General features: G+C 39.1%; 1 protein-coding gene across 1 annotated transcript in view; it reads left to right on the top strand.

Annotated features, from left to right (window-relative positions):
• The window catches only part of LOC124774996, a 338,749-nt gene that overhangs the window by 279,176 nt on the left and 38,123 nt on the right, over nucleotides 1-21,450 (top strand). The window contains exons 21-23 of the mRNA XM_047249749.1: nucleotides 8,427-9,190; nucleotides 13,621-14,005; nucleotides 14,228-14,326. Of these exons, the coding sequence (XP_047105705.1) occupies nucleotides 8,427-9,190; nucleotides 13,621-14,005; nucleotides 14,228-14,326 (1,248 nt within the window). The remainder of the gene's footprint in view (nucleotides 1-8,426; nucleotides 9,191-13,620; nucleotides 14,006-14,227; nucleotides 14,327-21,450) is intronic.

Genomic DNA, 21,450 nt, shown 5'->3' with positions numbered 1-21,450 from the left:
ACCGATCTGGTACGGATCCCACACTGATGAGCAATACTCAAGTATAGGTCGAACGAGTGTTTTGTAAGCCACCTCCTTTGTTGATGGACTACATTTTCTAAGCACTCTCCCAATGAATCTCAACCTGGTACCCGCCTTACCAACAATTAATTTTATATGATCATTCCACTTCAAATCGTTCCGCACGCATACTCCCAGATATTTTACAGAAGTAACTGCTACCAGTGTTTGTTCCGCTATCATATAATCATACAATAAAGGATCCTTCTTTCTATGTACTCGCAATACATTACATTTGTCTATGTTAAGGGTCAGTTGCCACTCCCTGCACCAAGTGCCTATCCGCTGCAGATCTTCCTGCATTTCGCTACAATTTTCTAATGCTGCAACTTCTCTGTATACTATAGCATCATCCGCGAAAAGCCGCATGGAACTTCCGACACTATCTACTAGGTCATTTATATATATTGTGAAAAGCAATGGTCCCATAACACTCCCCTGTGGCACGCCAGAGGTTACTTTAACGTCTGTAGACGTCTCTCCATTGATAACAACATGCTGTGTTCTGTTTGCTAAAAACTCTTCAATCCAGCCACACAGCTGGTCTGATATTCCGTAGGCTCTTACTTTGTTTATCAGGCGACAGTGCGGAACTGTATCGAACGCCTTCCGGAAGTCAAGAAAAATAGCATCTACCTGGGAGCCTGTATCTAATATTTTCTGGGTCTCATGAACAAATAAGGCGAGTTGGGTCTCACACGATCGCTGTTTCCGGAATCCATGTTGATTCCTACATAGTAGATTCTGGGTTTCCAGAAATGACATGATACGCGAGCAAAAAACATGTTCTAAAATTCTACAAGAGATCGACGTAAGAGATATAGGTCTATAGTTTTGCGCATCTGCTCGATGACCCTTCTTGAAGACTGGGACTATCTGTGCTCTTTTCCAATCATTTGGAACCCTCCGTTCCTCTAGAGACTTGCGGTACACGGCTGTTAGAAGGGGGGCAAGTTCTTTCGCGTACTCTGTGTAGAATCGAATTGGTATCCCGTCAGGTCCAGTGGACTTCCCTCTATTGAGTGATTCCAGTTGCAGTTGTAGCGCTACATATATTCGACGGCAGAAGTTAGTTGTGGCGGCACCTACCAACATATTTCAGAACTTCCGCTTACTTTGCACTCGATTCTAAGCGGCAGGCAGTTTTTTGGATTACAAAAACCGGAAAAAAAGTGCGGCTTACATTCGAGTAAATACGGTAAGTATCACTTTATAAAGTCTTGTCTTGCTTAAAAATAAATAAATAAACCCTCATGGTTTGTAAAAAGTTTAATTACACTGTGCATTGTAATTCACTTTTTAAACAGAAAATTTCTCTTGCTTAATGTTTAGTATTTTTCACAAGCACTTTCACACTTTTAATGAGCTTTGACACATTTTCTCACCAAGTTGTCCATGCCTTCAACAGGTCCAAGAGGCAGCTAGTAATGAAATGAATTGCTATCAGTTCCCTTGGAAGTGGTTCTCCTCCTCCACAGTATATGAAAAAATTAGACCGAAAATGCCGTACCTTAGTACACTTACTTTTACTTTTAAATATAAGGGAAAAATGTTTAGCACTAATGGCAAATAATGGTCATTACTTCATAAATAAATACATTACATACTCCTCATAACATCACAATAATTAACACTAAAATTGACTGTAGTACAAAGGTGGAGTATGGTAAAAATTTTAAAAATCAGGTGCACATTACACTATAAAACATTACTCTAGCTCATAACTCTGTCTGAAACTAGTTAAACTTGAAAGACTCCTGTTTCTTTTCCATTTGCAAAATAGCAAAAACTCAAGATGTGCAATAGCATAGATTTACTAATCATTATGTAATGAAAAAAGAATAGAGTCACCATCACATAAATTAATTACTACTCAAATCAAAATTAAGCTAATGGAAGTTGTATGAAATTATTGCCCTACTTCTCCTCTCAACTCGTGAGCACTACTCTCCTACAACCAGAAAATTAAATCCTCACAAGATCACAAAACGTTGCCAAATAGATGACTTGTCAGATTATTCACATCAGGCTAGCACCACAATTCCACAGTTATCAGTTAATCAGCAAAATTACTTTTCATTGTTCCAGTATTACCACTTTAAGCTCATAATTCCTCGGAACACAAATAGAAGTTTTCGGGATAACCTATAGATTCAATGATGCAGCGTTATATGACTTGTACCTCAGCAAAATATTGCTCTTTCTGTTAAGCTCTCTTTCCGAGCTGCAGTGTCATGAATTGCACAATATACACAGTACCCAATGTTGCCTTGTTCAAAATGTAGATCCTCAGATAGTTACACTACATTTTTTTGTATACAGTTATTTTTTCCGTTACTCAATCATGTCTATTAGTTTCGGTATTTTACTTACCTTTCTTACCTTGTTAGCCAGTGGAGTGCATTCTCAAAAAATATCCCTACTGCAGAGACAGGCTCCCTAACCATTAAGACCCTAACATTATTCATTATTTTACTATTTAAGTATTGTTTCATTATCTAATAAATAAACACTTGCTCTGCTTATCCAGTGAAAAATTGATTCTCCTTGAAAACACTCCACAGTAACAGATCCTTATGCTAAGGCAAGCTTAATGCTCAATACTGATAAGAAAAATTATCACTTAGAAAAACTATTATTTCACTGTATTCCATGAAGTTGCTTAAGATTCTAGCCTGAAGGGCGATATACATGCAAATCTCCAGGCAAATATGTTTTAAGTTGTAATTCCTTAATGTTAGAAAAGGCTGTACCATGACACACTTCTATAGGTAGATAGTTATCTACATATACTGATTGCACTGAACAGAGACACTTCTGTTATACCACAATTAACATTAAGATCTCATATAGAAGATGGTTTTTACTGCATATTGCCTCTGCTGCTACACTAATGAGCTGATTACTTCAGATGGTAATGTTTTCAGATAAGCTGCACCTTCTCCTCCACATATGCTGTCGCCTTTTATTTTCTGTTTACCTTACCTCTTTGTTTGACAGAAATTCATTAATCACAGTACCAATTTACTTTCTTCCATCCTCTTATGACTCCAATACTTATAACTAACACACCATAATACATATAGTTGACACTAGAGAAACTTTTTCTGAAATATTTCTTTACTTAAACATTCTGCTGTACAAAATCACATGACTGTCAGAGAGAGCTTAATTCTGATTCACTTACAAACTACAGATAGGATAGGAGAAGAGTGTGACTGCCTCAGGGAACATGAAGAATGAGACAGACAGATGGCTAGGGTAAGCATTATTGCCAAATAATGAATGCAACACGGAATGTTGAACCCCGTACTTGGTTGTAGCGTCTTACTTCTGGTTCAGTACACATTATGGTAAGTTCCTACTCTCCTTTTATGAGATTAACATTGCCACCTACACCATCATTCAACACCTCACTAGAATTATTAATTACACTTGTCTTACCACTATCATTTGCATTATCCTTACCTGTGATTACAGCAGATTCATATGCATGTGGCTCTTCATCACTACCTGCTCTAGTGTGAGCCAAAACTGGAGCATTATCTAGTTTAAACGGTTTGATCCAGGATTAAAATCATCTCCCCCATTTCTTTTATTTGAATTTATCCTACCATTTCCATGCCCATCTGGCTATCCTCCACCAAATCATTTCCTGAATTTCTATTATAATTAGTCCTGCTCATCCTATTTACCTGAAATTCTCTCCCTGATTGATTATTGTCATCAAAATTCCTCCTACGATTTTCCACTGAGGGCTTCACCCTCTCCACTTTATCAACATAATTCAAGAAATCAATAATATTGCCCCTAGGGGCAGGTACAAGCAATTCTCTGACTTTCTGAGGCTACTTAGTTTCTAAACCCATAATTATTGATTCACTTCGTAGCTCTTAGTCCAAATATTTCAGGTAGTTTATCCAAAGCTGAAGAAAACTTCTTAGAGTCGAATCTCTCTCCTCCCCAAAATTCACTCAAAATTCTCTGCGGCTTCTCTTTGTACCAATATTCATCTAAAAATGCTTTCTCAAAGCTTTGCCACAAAGAACAGCTGTCAGCTACCTGAGCTGCCCATCCAAAAGCATCCCTTTCAAAAAACCTCTTACAAATGACATTTTCTCTTTGTCATTCCATATTTCAGGCAAATCATTAAAGTCCCTAATGAAATCCAGTGGATGCACTTCCCCATGTGGTTTAAAATTATTAAATTTCTTACAACTAACAAATGAAGGACTGTTTGGGACACTACATACTCTGTGCTTTTGATTTTGTACCTCTTCCATCTTTTTCTCTATTTCAGCCAATTTTGAATCTACATTTTTATTTACTTTTACCAGTTTTTCCTCTACCACTACTGCACACTTTGTTTCTACCTCTGTTTCTAAATCATTTTTAATCTGATCATTTTGGTTTTCAAGTTAAAACCTGTTTACACCACAAAATTTCCTTGCAGCTTTGACTTCATCTTTACACTCTTTTTCAGAAGCCTCCACCCTCTTACTGTAGCCATCACAAAGCTTCTTTCTCTCTTCTACACTAGAAGTACTGCTTCTTGCGAGGATGATTTAATGTTGTGAAATGTAGCTAACATCTTTAGAGTCCGTATAATATCTTGCTGTCTCCATCAGTTGCTGCCCGAAAGTACTAGTGGGAGTGGTGCCTGTTCCTTAGCTGTGTGTGGCAGATGATGTCTGTAAAAACTGACCATCCCAGAAACCGGCACAACTGTTTATATATTTCTGGAAATGCTACTGCGTGCAGTGCGTCAGCTTTAGATTGCAAAGGTTATTTGATATCCTAAAAGATCCACTGCTTCTTTGCAAAGGACACATTTATCTTTGATTATCTGCAATTCATAGTCAGCAGGTCTTCAAAAAATCGTTTGTAAGAAGGTTTCCTGCTCAGAAGCAGAAGTAAAAACAATTAACACATCATCCCAATATGCAAAACAAAAGTTCGAACATACTCAAATAGGCCAAAATGTGTGATAATTGCAGTCTTTTTCACATCTTCTGGTGCTAACGGAATCTGAAGAGATGCCTTCTGAAAATCAATAATGCTGAACACCTTGTAGCCTGCCACTGTGGTCTTGAAATCATGCAAGTGCAGAATTGGATAGTGATCTGGTGTCGTATGTGCATTCAGGGCATGGAAATCTCCACAAAGACTGATTTTTCTTCCTTACTGAATGGAGGCCTGATGCCAAAGAGCTGTCTGAATGTTTGATAACCCCCATTGAATTGACTCCTCAAATTCCAAATGGGGCTGCATATTTATCATGGGCTAACCGTCATGCTTTGTAAGCTACAGTCTGTTGTGACATTATAGGTGTATGGTGCATGGTATAATACCATATCTGAACTTGTATTTTGGTGGCCTTCAACACGGCAGCATTTTGCAGCATCCTCAAAATGTCCATGTACCACCTTGTTGTCCATCTTCAGTGAACATCTTCTATAGATATGGTAATAGTAAAGGAAATCAGCTCTGTGGATGGGTTCACTGATGTTAGCAATCAGAAAATGCTGTCTTAATGCTCATGGAAAACCAAGACTCGCAGTTGCCTCTTTGTTGCCATATGTAGGAGTCTTTGACTCATTTTCTGTTGTTAGCCATGATTGTATGGAAGAATGAATAATTGCCATTGCCAGAAGGACACTGACATCTGGGCCTGTGTTAACTAAATACTTGAGGTCAATATATCTGTCTTTGATATAAAGTTTATGTGATGTGAAAGTGCTTGCTAGTCCAGCTAGAGACAGATACACAGCCAATGCAGAATACAGCATGGTTATGGCTTACTGGGGCACTATTATCACATGTCACATTATCTAGGCATTGTCCACTGGAGCGACCAGCTGTTCCCAAGTCGAGTCACTGTACATATTTGAGTAAGCACATGGCTGACTAAATTTGTGTGCCAGCTGCATCAAAGGTTTATAGTACCAGCACAGTTTCCCCTGTTGGCTACCATCAACTCATGTTCTGTGCCGTTTTTCATATTGCTTGCCAGTGGAACTGTATGGATTTGCCACTGGAGAGCATAGAAGTTGTGTCATAGCATACTCATCTGTTCCTCTAGTTGGAGTTGTTGATCGTTATCCTCAACGTGTGTGTCTATATTCCCTATGCTGTGCTGTCCAATTTGTGAGAGTCCTCTTGTGTCTTGAGAGTCACAGTGCATAATAAAGTGTGCAATTAGTAGCTGTGAGTTGAATGAAAAGGGGGCACAAGAAATCACTGCACTCTTGACCACAAAAGGTAACTGGCCCATCCAAACTTGCCTAAGTGTAGCATTAGAACCGTCGGTTGCAGAAACCAATGATTGTTATGTGTTGCCAAAAGACCAAAGGAATCTTGTCTCTTATAGCTTCTCTTTGCAGCACTTGATCCGTGCGAATGTCTACTGGATTGCGTGCTCGTTGGAGTACATTGGTTTTGACATTTCCTTTTGGTGGAGGGGGAGGAGGAGGCGGGTACTGTGCATCACATATACTAGTAGCAATAATGTTTGCGTGTCCAGTGTTCCCGGGGTGATGACGAATTGCATGGTACCGTTCCTGATTCCGTAGGCTTCAAAAGAGAGCTTGAAAATTTGTGGCTCCTGTGTCATATACAGCAGTGCAATGAATTCACTATGCTATGTCGAAGAAGCACTGCAGCCCATTGGTAAAATGTCAGTTACTTGCTCAGATGTTAACCTTGGTTGTGAAACAGCTTAACTTTCATCCCCCACTCCTGATATGCGGTCCACGACTGTAGAGCCCAACCCATCAGGTGAACTGATTTCTCTTCTGCCATAGTTGGGGTCACCACTTGGCGGTACTACATTCCAGAATCGTTGAAAAAATTCTGTAGCTTTGTTTTCTTAACTTCTAAAATCTCAATAACTCCGAGAAACAAACACACATTAAAAGCTTCGAGCAAATTACATAAAATTACTACATTACAAAACAGCCACAAAGATTCCCTTTTTTGTCCGTTATCTAGGTCCACAGATATTCTACTACGCTACTTTGTAAGAACATGCCCCCATTGTGAACGGTTTATTGGTGTGTACTTGCTACCTCGATTCTAACCAGAATGTGAACTATTTTTAGTCCCATGTCACTATTTGTTGCTGAGTTCGATTCCTGATGCCCACTATGCACCTTTGTTATTAAGAGCCCAAACTGATATTCCCTGAAATGCACATATTCTCTTAGCATTTCCCAGCCTTGGTGAATGTGATGGCCGGTGAAGTCTTAATTTATTAAGTGCCTGACCTCAAATCTTGCTTGAATTGGAACCTCCATCCCTGCTGGTTAGATTTGCTCATGCAAACAGGAATGGAGGTTTCAGCGTAAACGAAGCTTGGAGTCTGGCACTCAATGTATTAAGATCACCGGCCAGCAAACGTAGCAGAGATGAGAATGTGTTTCAGGGAATATCAATTTGGGCTCTTCATAACAAGCGCATAATGAGCATCGGGAATTGAACTCGGCTATAAATAGCAGCATGAGACCAAAAATAGTCAACACCCCGGCTAGAGTCAAGGTAGCGAGTACACATAACCGCATAAGTCATAGCATCTGAAGAAGAAGACTGGATCAGTTGTCAAGACATTGTGCATGAAATTCAAACAACTCAGCTGTATATTCAGAAGCACATCATTAAGCTTTATTGTTAGTATACAAACATTTGAAACATTTAATCACCCACCAGACATTTCTGTCCCTGCTTCATATCAAAAGTATGCATCCAGTATGACATTCGTACATTAAAGTTCATAATTTTTTTTGATAGCAAGGGTAATTAGTAAAAATAAATCTGATGAAAAGTGTGATTGCATTTTGTGAGGAAATGTTAGCATCTGTGTGAATGTGTGGTGTCTGTTCTTTCAGCCATGCCCAAAATAACAGAAACCATTCATTCATATTACTGATTTACCCGGATAGGTAATGGATACACTTTCTTCAGTGCAGATGCACAAGTATGTCCAACCTCCTGTGGGAATCTAAGAGTAGTGAGCATGATTGGAATGAGTTGCCCATGAGGCGTGTTGAGACAGTCCATGCAGTTGAGATAACACAGTGTCGCAGGTGGCGCAGTGGTTAATCCACCTGCCTAGTAAGCAGGAGATTCCGGTTTCTAATCCTTGACAATACACATTTTTACTCGTCACCACTGATTCCATGTAATGTCCCGATGCAGCTGACATCAGCAATCTGTTCCCTTTCCTTTCTCCTCCCTCCACCTTCAATTTACATATAATTTTAGCATCATTCACTGATGTATCAATAATATACAGTAACTTAAAAAGAATGTAAAACTACATTAATTATAACTTTAAACTTTAACTTTTTTATTATGACTTTATTTTGTAGGGATGATGCAGTGTACAGCTAGTGCAGATGCAGATCCACCTCAAGCATCTATAGTTTCACCGGTAATGCATGGGGATTCAGAAAGGGATGGTGCAATCTCAAGATCAAGCCGTCTTCCTGCATCCACAAGAGGAGTTCGTGGGCGTTCTCAGAGAGGATCAAGCACCTCACATGATGGAGACCACCAAAGGCATAGCCACCTCTTTCACAATTTTCATAATTACTGCCGGCAACCAGAAGAAGAGGAGCAGAATCAGCAGCAGCACCCCCACCCAGAGCAGAATCTCCATTATCACAATCAGCAGCAACATCAAAATCAGCAAGATGTAGACGAGGAGGAGGAGCAGCAACAACAACAACAACAACAACAAGAGGAGCAACAGCCACAACAATTATCACTGGGCAGCTGGCAGCAGCAGGGGCAGTCCCACCAGCAGCAGCAGGAGCATTTAGAACAACAACCACCACAACGTGGAGGGCATGTCCAGGAACGAAACTCTGATTACCACAGTGAACATTCGCAGGATCAAAGAGGAAATAATAATAGAGAGCATGTCACATCTGGATCACAAGTATTAAACTCATCTCATGAGAACAGGGAGCAAGCTCAGCGCAACTCTGACATGTTTGCAGTTCCTGCAGTTCAGCTTAATGATGTTCCCATAGCAGATGTGGGACAGCTGAGCCAAATTGAACCACCACATATACGTCCCCAGTCTCCACCAGCTAACCCATTTGGAGTCGTGTCAAGGCAGAGTCAACAGGTAAATAATGAACATCAGCTATACAGCTTGATAGTTACACTACCAGTAGTGATAAAAATGTAATAAGAAAATAATTGAGCATAAGAGCGAATTGAATAGTTACTAGTTGGCCATGATTTTGCGGGAGATTCTCAACAATTTTAAGTTGACTGGTAATTTTACTACTTAACTTTGTTTATAGGCTTTTTGACAGTCAGTTTTCATGAAATTCTTCTGGGTCGTAGACAATGTTATATTATGTAAAGAGGAACCAATATTTTGTCCACGATTGTAAGTGGTATTCATCAGGATATGTAATTACTGCACTGCAATAAGTAAAATAAGGAAAATGCAACCACTCACCTGTAGGGAATCATGGCATGGAGCTCAGAAACGCATAACAGAAAATAGCATTCACTTCAGTTTCTGAGGACTAGGTCTTTTTATAGCTAAAGTACACAAACAAACACACACACCGAAATGCACGCTCCTGTGGATCCATATTTCTGTGTTCCATGCATCAATCAACTGTAGGCAGGTAGTTGCCCTTCCCTTATTTTATATATTGCTGCATCCAAGAATTTCCATTATTATGTTATATTGCAGTATTATATACCATGATGAAGGCAACTTACAACAGTGGTCAAATTGTTGGTTCTCATTTTACAATATGATGTGATATGAAACCCAGAAGAATGTTAATGATATTTTTTTATTTCCGTAACTTTCTATTTTTTCCACGCCCAAGTCGTATGTCATAAGTAAATTTTTGCTCTCTCTCTCTCTCTCTCTCTCTCTCTCTCTCTCTCTCTCTCTGTGTGTGTGTGTGTGTGTGTGTGTGTGTGTGTGTGTGTGTGTGTGTGCGCGCGTGTGCATGCCAGAAATTTTACTTTGATAAGGAATGTTCTGTCAGAATGTAAATAATGTAGGGGTAAAAGAGACCACTCACCAAATAGTGAATGACTGTGGTCCCCAAGACCTCCAATCAAAAGGATGGACATGTAAACAATAGTAGGCACATGGGGTTGTCAACAGGCACACACAAAAGAATGAGAACTATGCTAGCTTTCAAATGAATCCTTCGATGAAGTAGAGTCCACACACACATTTTGTGTGTGTGTGTGTGTGTGTGTGTGTTTTGTACACCAAGTCCACATGCTCACCGCTTGTGCAGGGGGTCATATCCCCGTGGAAGACAAAGCTGTAAGAGCTGCTAATTCACCCACCCAGCTCATCCTACTTAATCCTGTCACAGGCTTATCCTATTTCATTGGAGGCAGGGTCACACGTGAATGCAGCCATGTCATATACTAACTGTTCTTCAATTTCTGCAGTCAGCATGACCAACATCCAGCTTTTCATTAAAGTGAGTGGCCACTGCCAAAATGTAGCCACTAATAGTAAACCACCCAGTGGCAGAACCTGCTGCTGAACACAACAAGCTAAAGTTCAGTGGTCGCCTCACAACCCATGCTGTCTAGATCACCCTCCCCCCACCTCCCAGACTTTTGGGACAATGAAGATTGTAATACAGGTATGGGCGGCAACCTTTGGTGACCTACATGCATGAGCCACCTCAGCAAGTGACATGACTTCAGTGCTTTTAGTGCATGAAATCAGAACTATAGTCGCAGAAGTTTTTCCTGGGTAAGACAACAATATGAATGGCACACCTTTCCCGACAAACCATGCCAACAAATTATGCCCCAAAACTGCGTTTCTGAAGTATGTTAATTATTAAGACGCTTTCTGCAGATACTTACATTTATTTATGTGTCATGAATGTTACTGTCCTTTGATAATAATACAGATTCCCATATGAAAAACATAGTAATAGGCATCCCTCACAACACTGGACTCGCATTCGGGAGGAAGACAGTTCAATCCTGCGTTTGGCCATCATGATTTAGGTTTTCCATGATTTCCCTAAATCGCTCCAGGCAAATGCCGGGATGGTTCCTTTGAAAGGGCACAGCCGACTTCCATCCCCGTCCTTCCCTAATCTGATGACGTCGCTGTCTGGTCTCCTCCCCCAAACAACCCAACCCATCCCTCACATGGAGAAAGAGTTGAAAACAGATAAATCGCAAGGTGCAGTTGGAATCCCAGTTTGGTTTTAGGAAGAGTGTTCTACAGCATTGGCTCCGTACTTAGCTAGCATTTATCACAACTCTCCTCCCAGCGCAAAGTTCAAAGGGGGGGGGGGGGGGGGGAGACACACCTCACCTCATCTCACCTCACCACACACACACACACACACACACACACACACACACACACACACACACACACACAGATGTTTCCTGTATATAAGAAGGGCAAAAGAATGGAACAGCAAAATTATGTGCAGTTCTGTGGTGCGTGGGAACGTGACATGGGTAAAAGAACAGAACAGCAAAACTATGTGCAGTTCTGTGGTGCGTGGGAACGTGTCATTATACGAGGATACAAGATGATTTGGACAAAATTTCTGGTTGGCGTGATGAATGGCAGCTTGTTGTAAATGTAGAAAAATGTAAGTTAATGCAGATGAGTGGGAAAAACAAATGTGTAATGTTCAGATACAGTATTAATAGTTTGCTACTTGACAGAGTTGTGTCAATTAAATATCTAGGTGTAGTGTTGCAAAGTGGTATGAAATGGAATGAGCCTGTAAGGATTGTAGTAGGGAAGGCAAATGCTCGACTCCAGTTTATTGGGAGAATTTTAGGAAAGTGTGGTTCATTTGTAAAGTAGATGCATTTAGAACAACAGTATGACTCATTCTTGAGTGCTGCATGAGTGGGACCTTCATCGGGTTGTATTAAAAGAAGGCATCATAGCAATTCAAAGGTGGGCTGCTAGATTTGTTACTGGTAGGTTCAAACAGCACACAAATATTTATGTAGATGCTTCAGGAACCCGAATGGGAATCCCAGGAAGGAAGATGGCATTCTTTTGGAGGAACAGTATTGAGAAAATTTAGAGAACCAGCATTTGAAGCTGACTGCAGAACGATTCTGGTGTGTTGACATATATTTCACATAAGCACCACAAAGACAAGAGAAATTACGGCTCTTAAGGAAGCATATAGACAGTTATTTTTCCCTCATTCTATTTGTGAGTGGATCAGGAAAGGAAGTGACTAGTAGTGGAATTGCATACCCTCCACCAACCACTGTATGGCGCCTTGCAGAGTATGAGTGTAGACATACAATTTCTTCTGTAGGCAGGATTGAAACCAACTGTGGGTTAGATCTGGACTATGGACTGCTGGTTTCCCACTCATATTGGTACACATCCTTTGGTCCCATAATCCTCCTGGCCTCCATCTTTGCTAACCCACTGCCCCCCCCCCCCCCCCCTCCCACCCAGACGCACACTCACACCTTCCTCTGTCCTGTCACCCCCTCCCAATCTACAACTATATCTAGTAGTTATTATTAAAATCAGTCTTGATCACAAATTTATTTATTCTGCTAACCGGTTTCGACCACACCTGTCGTCATCTTCAGACCAAAATGCTGTATGAGCAGGAGCCTCCTTCTGGTGGCAAATAACTGCAGCAGGGATTTACCACCAGAAGGAGGCTCCTGCTCATACAGAATTTTGGACTGAAGATGACCACAGGTGTGGTCGAAACCGGTTAGCAGAATAAATAAATTTGTGATCAAGACTGATTTTAATAGTAACTATTAGTAATAACATTGATCACTGTCTGCTCCCACGATGTATTGAAAAGTAATACAACTGTACCATCATCATCATCATCATCATCATGTGCCACATGAAATCACGGGCTCTGGCATCAGTGTATTAAATTCCTATCCTGCATTCCTGCTGCCTCCCTCGGAGATGTCAGCTACCCATCATCCTGCTTCTTGCCTCTTTCTCATTCTACCCACCCCCACCTGACCCCCCCCCCCCCAATCCACTTGCTTAACTGCAATCCCAGCTGCGTATGTTCAGCTGGCACAATGTAGTTGTGTGTGTGTGTGTGTGTGTGTGTGTGTGTGTGTGTGTGTGTGTGTCTACGTGTACTTTTAGGGTGCTCTGTGCTAGGAACGTTTTATGATGTGGATTTGCTATCTTGATTTTATTTAATTGAATTTTGCAAAGATTTGAACCTATATTGAGGAAAATATAAAAAAAGGTTAACAATAATGAAAACTCCTGGATGGAACAATACATAAAATAAGAGAAAGGCAACCACTCACCTATAGCAGGCACATGTGTGGAACACAAAAACCCATGCCTTCAGGACTGTACATTTGGGTATCCAGTGGATGTTGTGTGTGAACATGCGTACTTTTACTAGAAGAAGAGCAACAGTTCGAATGCTAATGTGAATACTGTTTTCTGTTAAGCGTTTCTGTGCTCTACACATCAGTCCATTTTAGGTGAGTAAAAATCTGGTTAGTTTGTTTCAGTATATTTTAGATTCACATTGCATCAACTTTTATTTGTTCCAGATGTTGGGAGGTTTACCACCATCAGAACGATGGCTTGTTAACTTTGACGAGGTGTATCCTAACCCAGGATTGGCTAATAGCAATTCAATGGCTGAAAGACGGCTATACCCACCACTTCCATTCATGGGATATGGACAGGTACCTCAAAGTGAGCCCAGTAGTAGACCGTTCAGCAGCAGCTCTCCTGGCAGCAATCGTGGGCCGATTCATAATAGCCCACCTGTAAATGATGGCCACATGCAAAGACCACAGTCTGACAGTGGAAGTTGGACATATGGTGCTCCTACAGGCTGGCGATCACGCTTCTTGCATCCACGATATGTGGGTCCAAATATGTTCAATGAGGAAGCATTTTCATCAGTTGAAAATTTCAGCTTTATCAGAGGTATATTTAGTATTTGTTTGTATACCAATTTGTACTTCCGTTAGTGTTCTCTTTAACTATCACATTGATTGACTGTTCCGTTGAACTCACTAATGGCATAATTATTCTTTTATGAAAACAAATTCTATTTGTGTGTCTTAAAAATTTCATTGTGTTATAAGTTAATTAAATCTCTCTTCAGGTATTGTAGCCAAGTCAATGACTTTTATATATATATTTTAGGGCCTGATACCGTGATAATAACAGATGCTCCAATGTCCCCCAATCATAGGATTCAAGCATGGGATATTTCAAAATTCCACATACCAGATATAAGTAATGGTAAGTAATTGACTGGTATGTTACTTTTCTGTTGTTTTTTTATCATCAAGATAATTCACAGTTCCTTTACTGGGGGGGGGATTGTTTTTAGAGAGCTGATAACATGGAAACTGTACACCAATGTTGAAAATTCTTGAGAGTGAGCAATGCATTGAACTTGACAAATTTTTCAGTAGTCTTTTTTTTTTTAATTGGTGGTTCAAGAGATGATGTAGTTTATTTAAAGGAAGTCACTTTCCTGTGTGGACTGTTCTTCCTCGTCAATATTTTTGGCTGCCTTTGGGTTAGTGTCATGTTGGAGGAATGCCACTTTCTATATTACTGTTCAAAATCATGAAATTTGTATTTTGTTGTTAAAAAGCTATTACACATAAAGTAATACAGTAATGTAAAGCCACAGCTGTAAGATAAGTACAGAAATGCACAAAAATCATCAGAGAAATTGTGGAGATGCCTAATTAGAAATGGGTACTGGTTCATGCAAAATGCTGGCTTATGTTGTATTGGGCTAAAATATGGTGCAGATTACCATTTTGACAACAACGCTTAACATTATGAAGACTAGTTCATGAACATTTTTGATAAGCTACTCAATAGATCTGATTTTTTTTTAAGGTTTGGCTCTATATTAGTAATAATAAGTCAGGTAGCACTTCACCAGTGCATTAACTCATCATTCTGTCCTAGAAAATTTACTCCAGCTCACTTCTACACATCGTAGAAAGAGTTTTCAAGTTTTTGTTAACTTTCACTAATGGCTGATGTGTTTCATCATTCATTTATTAAGAGTTGCTTCAACAGTGTGTGTGTATAAGCAGTTCCCATTTTAGTGCTTCAGAAAAGCCACATTCTTGCCCTATGCTCATGACAACCACTGATCACAACTATGCTGTATGGAAATGTGAAAACAGAGTTCCCTATCTTTGCAGGTGAGATAGACAGTAATCACACATTAAAAAAAAAAAAAAAATGGCAGCACTTTGGTCTGGCAAGTGTGCCTACTAGATTCTCACATAGAAAGCAGCTGCTAATGGAACTGCTTTACACACTCTTTAACTGACAAAAATGGGGACTATTCATTAGTAATGATATTTCTTGTAATCAATGAAAAGCTGGTCACTGTGTTTTCTTCACCACAGCAACAGTGTGGTCTTAAGCTGCATCACGTCATCATACATTTGAAATTATTGTGATGAAATGACGTATCAGAAAACAATGAAAAGTTGTCATGAGATGAAGAATGGCTATGTCTTTATACTTTGCTAAGAAAATTGTTCATTTACAGTCTGGCCGTCTGTAACCCTTAAAAGTTGAAACTTTTCAAAACTTTCTTGAACAAGACTTCTTTCTCTTAAATATTTTTGCATATATCAGCATGTCAGCACTTTTCAACCAAAATATTAAATTGACACCCTAAATAAAAAAGCAGAATTTTCCACAATTTCTCCAAGGTGCAACACTCAGACATTCATCATGTGATGTAGCCAGAATACGAGCTCCCAGCCAGAGGCAAATCATTATGAAGACCTCTCTCTCTCTCTCTCTCTCTCTCTCTCTCCCTCTCCCTCTCCCTCTCCCTCTCCCTCTCCCTCTCCCTCTCCACCTCCCCCTCCCCCCTCTCTCTCTCCCCCTCGCCCTTCCCCCCTCACTCTCCCACACACACACACACACCGAGCTACAGTCCACCGGCCTGGGGATGGGGGGGGGGGAGGGCGGGCTGAGGGAGATATTCAATCCTGTTTACATACCTCACAACCACCCGACTCTCAGCTATATGATAAGTTACTAACTTCTTCGTTCCATGGTCATTCCATTTTCAAATCACCCAACAATTCTGTTACTCGAAACCCTCCATCTCACGTTTTTTAGGAACTTTGCACATTTTCTTAGACTTGTAAAATTAGGACATCTGTAATTTGTTTTGATCGCTGGCTAAAACTTCCCTTTATTCTAAATTTTCAGTGTAGTGATGTTTTGATAATTTGGCTGTGAAAAAAATATGCATGCAAATTGGTATTTATGTACAGATATACTCATAACTCGGCTCTTTATGAAGGCCCCCCCCCCTTCTTGTCCAGAGTGGCTCCTTGTCCGGAGAGGCATATAGTTAACAGAAATGCAATTATTTAAGCAGTAAAGTAACAAAGAAAGTTTCAAAAAATATTTATGTATCTCACTTTCAAATTTCTGGAGTAATTGCGAGGATGTTGAAAAATGTTTACATCACATTTCTCCAGCCTGCATGGAAACTAGTTTCGGTCTTAAATAATACACAAGATTGCAGACTAATAAAATAACAATATTAATGAAACAATGAAAAGTCCAGGATCAAATGTAACAATCCCACGACAAGGAAAGTTTTTACTCACCATATAGCAGAGATGCTGAGTCGCAGATAGGCACAGCAAAAAGTCTGCCACAAATAAAGCTTTTGGTTATTAAGGTCTTCGTCAACAATAACACACACACATACGACTGCAGTCTTTGGCCTTAATGGGCTTTTTATGGACACGCAAATTAGAAATCAAAATAATTTTGCTGCAGTGAAGAAAGGATCATTCCAAGTGGACTGCCACTCACTGCCTCAGATGCAAGGGTATCAAATTATCATATTTGAATATCAAATATTTGAGGCAAATAAAAAAAAAGTGTTAAAAATTTATTTCATTTTATTAATTTAGTAATTTTTGAGAGACTAGATTATATCTTATTTATCTGTACAGCTAACCACCTGCTCACAATGAAAAAAGAAAGTAATCAATCTGAATGCCTACTGTAGCTTACTTGGAACCTCTACAGACATGAAAACTATGCAGCAGTCACTGACACACGATGTTCAAAACTACTGGAAACATTCAGTCCATATTACTTCAGTTGCTCCTTGTCTTTCTGTGAGACAAGTCATATTTGTTTGTGGAGCAACCATTTACCATTCTGTTTGTAATGAAATATATTTTTAAATGAAGTACTGCTCAGTTAATTACCACAGAATGTATGAATTCATGTAGTGTCAGAAAAGTACTGAAAACATAATCATTTGACAACCTGCTCCTCAGTAAAACCTCTTCAGAAATTTTCAGAGCTAAGCGAAGACCAACAAAATTTAATAATGCTATGGTCCATCATAAACTCTCCAGAAGATCAAGAAAAAACTACTGTATTTGGATATCGCAGATACTGTTACTTTATTTTCCTTCAAAGTGTACAGACAGACAGTTAAAAATCGTTGAGGTCAGTAGCTGGGATTTGTCTAAACCACTGTGCACTAGGAAAATCTGTAAAATCGGGCAAAAAAACTGTGTGCAGCATGTAAGATTTGTAAACAAAAAAGTTAAATCAGTGACAGAAATGAAAGTGATGAAGGTGATACAAACATGACATCATGAGTCAGTACTAAAAAGCCAAAGAGTCAAAGATGTAAATACAACTGTAGATGATTTGGGGTGCTCTCCTTTAAAATTTCATCACATTCCAAATCACTGCAAGGCCTCGTATGGCATATGGAAGCTAGAAAAATTGAAACATGTTTTGGAAGAAAAAGTGTTCTGGCCATGTTGAAGATAAAATGGATGATGAAATTGTTAAAAAAATACCAAGATTTTAATGCAGTGACTTTGTTAATAAAATAAAAAAAATGCTGGTGTAAGGTGATGTAAAAAAAAAAGTTTTAACTGACTTCAACTTTTAGTTCCTCCCTCTTGGTCAAAAGAAAAAATGTCAATTCAGTGTTAGTGAGTATGTAGTTCGACAGGCAAGGAAACGGAGAACAGAAATGGGTATTTTGTCAATTCCTAAACCAGAGAGAGGTAAAATGATTGGTGATGAAGTTTTTAATCTTGTCATTAATTTTTACCAAGATGGCAAGCATATTCAAATGTTACAAGAAGCAAAATACTAAGTTAGCATTCAGAATAACTTTTACATTCAAAAAAAGACTCATTCAATGCTACTTAAGCTAACTTTATTGTAGCTTCTAGAACCTGAAAATTAACATTGGTTTTTCGAAATTTTTTCACTAACACCAAAGTGCTATATTTTAACTGGTGCTACAAATGCTCATTTCTCATTTGGTGTGTATCTGTGGTGTCCACCAAAATGTAAAACTGCTTTTGGATGTGGAACACTTAGAAGAAACATTTCTGGCTTGAAAAACTATGGTGCATTCGTAATCACTGTGATGATTGTCCTAGTGATGATAAATTGTCAGAATTTTTGAAGAAAAATTAGCTTACAAAGATGCTGATAGTGAAATTGGGTGGATTAATGTAAACCATCAGACAGATTTGGCGAAGCAGTGTGCAGCTGTTGATGAATACAGTGACTTGTTGGTGACAACATTACAGACACTTAAACCACACTCATTTATATTGAACTGTAAAATTAAGACCGTTGAAAGAATTAAAAGAAAATATTATAACCCATGAAAAAGCAATTCTGTTAATGGGCTGTGCTGGAAACTACAGTTTTGTAATTCAGAAAGACAAGATGCAGCTGTAGATTCCATCCTGTTTGTGTTTATGTGATAAATGGGGAAAGTAAAAGAGTAATAGTAAACAACAGCTTTATAATTGATTATGTGGAATGTGATGTAGGATTTGTAAATTCTGCTCAGAAATAAATGATTAAGTGTTTGGCTGAACACTGCTCACAAGTCAGTTCACTGGTTATTGCACTGCGCAATATAAAAAAAGGAAAAGTTTTTAAAAACTTCCATAAACACAAAAACGATTTTTCTCTTGACACTGAACATACTTTCTTGCTACTAGCCATGGTAATTCTGTGTGTGATAGGTAGGGAGAAACTGTAAAACATGTATTGAGAAAAGCTAGTTTTCAACTAGAGGATGATGATGTACAAATGAGAACTGCATCAGTTGTTTACAATTTCTTCAAGGCTAATATTGACATACTTTTTTCCCTAGAGAAAAGCAATGTAGATTTCATATGCAAGAACCTTGAGAAGAAATTTTTGACAACCCAAGCAATAACTGATATCAGGAATTTGCACAGTTACTAACTACTTTCCTGTGATTCATCAGAAATTTGGAGAGTAATTTGTTCTGTAAAGCCTGTCATGATTTTTTTCATTCAGTGAAGATGCCCCACAATGGACACCTATCCCTCCTGACCGAAACTCTTGTGTAGCAGCTATATATGATGACATATGATACTTTGCCTTCATCAAGAATGTATTTGAAGAAAAAGAAGACTGCTTTTTCTCCACCCACATGGACCAAAGTGTCCTTCTTTTGGCCTATGAAGGAAAAGATTTGATGCACTGATGGTCTAAGTGAATCGATTACGTTAAGAAAAATGTATTATGCTTTAATGAAAACAATATTAAGTTAGTAGAAATACCGTGTATTAAAAACAGAGACACTATTAAACTTTTGCTTGAGATCTCCAAGAATCTTCACTACTGCATGTATACATTTTAAATTTAAACATTTGAGCACCTAGATTAACTGTTATTTGAATATGCTTATTCAATGTGTATACGTCCCGGGAGATCCGGGAAAAACCCGGGAATTTTTTCGTCCGGGAGAAAACCGGGAAAAACCCGGGAATTTTTTTGAATTCCGGGAATTTTTCATTGTTTTAGTTACCAGTTAAATTTTTTGGGATTTTGACTGGTAAGAACCAATACTCTAACGAAAGATATTACTGTATCCCGCTTTTGCAGAATAATACTGTAGCAACAAAACATGAAAGAGAGAAAAAAACAACGAAAATAAGACTTAAGTCGCAAAGGAAATGCGCCATAAACAACAACAAAACACTGTGCTCATACAAGCGTGTGCCAACCAAAGTTTGTCAGAGGCTTTAGGAAGAATATGCAGTGCTTCTTAACAACAAATTGCCTCCGATGAGCGTGACGTGACAGCTGTTTACATTAGATTCATTTTAGCAGTTGCTGGCGGGCTCTTGCGCGTGCGCAGTTGAGTCGCGTGTGAGTAGTACCTTCTTCCTCTTCTGGCTACAGATGGGTGGCTTGGCGCCACTGTCTAAATTGCTCTGGTTCGGAAATCGTAGATCTGGGGCTGATGCACAGAGCAGTCTGAGTTGTAGTGAGGAGGTGGGTAGTTTCCACGTGACCTGTGTTTACGTTTAGTGATTTTGCTGTTTCCTCTTCGGTTATTGCTCCCACATGAAATGAAACCAAAAAGGATTTCTGTGGCCGGGAGCTACCAAATGAGTTAAAATACGTTCGCATACTTACGGAAGGCTAAAAATTTGTTGTTAGTTTCAGGTTTTATTTCCACGTTTCTGACAGTCGAGCATTAATCGCCTTGCAGAACAATTAAGTTATTTTTGTCTGTTTGCTAAAGAGATTTGGCTTTTATTAATCTTTGGCGCTGAGGCAGTCAATTTATTTGAAACGAAGTGTTTAATTTCACATTGTTGGCTAGTTTCAACTGTTCGCTGCGTTTCAAGTGCACAATTTCCATCTTCTAGCTCGTATGGGATTATGCCATAATAATGAACCTAACATAATAAGAGTACTGGTACTCCAGAAAATTTACATCCGAATCTGGACATACGATTGTGCACTTTAAGCCGAATTATGCATTTTAGTATGGTTCACAAAATTCCGATGCTCTTGAAGTATCCTTTGATGTCTTGTTTCTTTTATGACATAATGTAAGATCTTTTAATGTTTTACACGTACGAACATGCGGGCTTCCTGCGTCATCGTAGCTGCGCTGGCGCAGTGACGCCTGTTATCTGGCGCTCTCTGGCAACTGCTGAAACGAACCAATTTCTAGCAGGTCACGGGAAAATATTGCGAATGATGGTTTGAAAAGTGTTACTTTGAAAGTAAATTTCCTTTTACGCAAAATGAACTATGTGCGAGAATGTATGATGAATTTCTTAGATCACAGAGCGTGTGACTCTCATTCAAAAATCAACTCTTTGAGGACGACCATCTAGAAGAATTTCGAGCTCAGAAGATCAGACATTTACGTCGTTATTAAAAATTTTACTGCCACATTTGTGTGATGTTTCTTAAAGTGTAACACGCGCAAAAAGATCAGCATTACATGTGGAAGCTTAGCTTCTCTTGCAGCTTATCCGTGAAGCTTTGTTTTCCTTGTAGCAACACTATGTCTATTAATTTCCACC

This window comes from Schistocerca piceifrons, chromosome 2 (assembly GCF_021461385.2).
Source record: "Schistocerca piceifrons isolate TAMUIC-IGC-003096 chromosome 2, iqSchPice1.1, whole genome shotgun sequence".
Classification (NCBI taxonomy): Eukaryota; Metazoa; Arthropoda; class Insecta; order Orthoptera; family Acrididae; genus Schistocerca; species Schistocerca piceifrons.
This window is presented reverse-complemented; position numbering and strand designations above follow the sequence as displayed.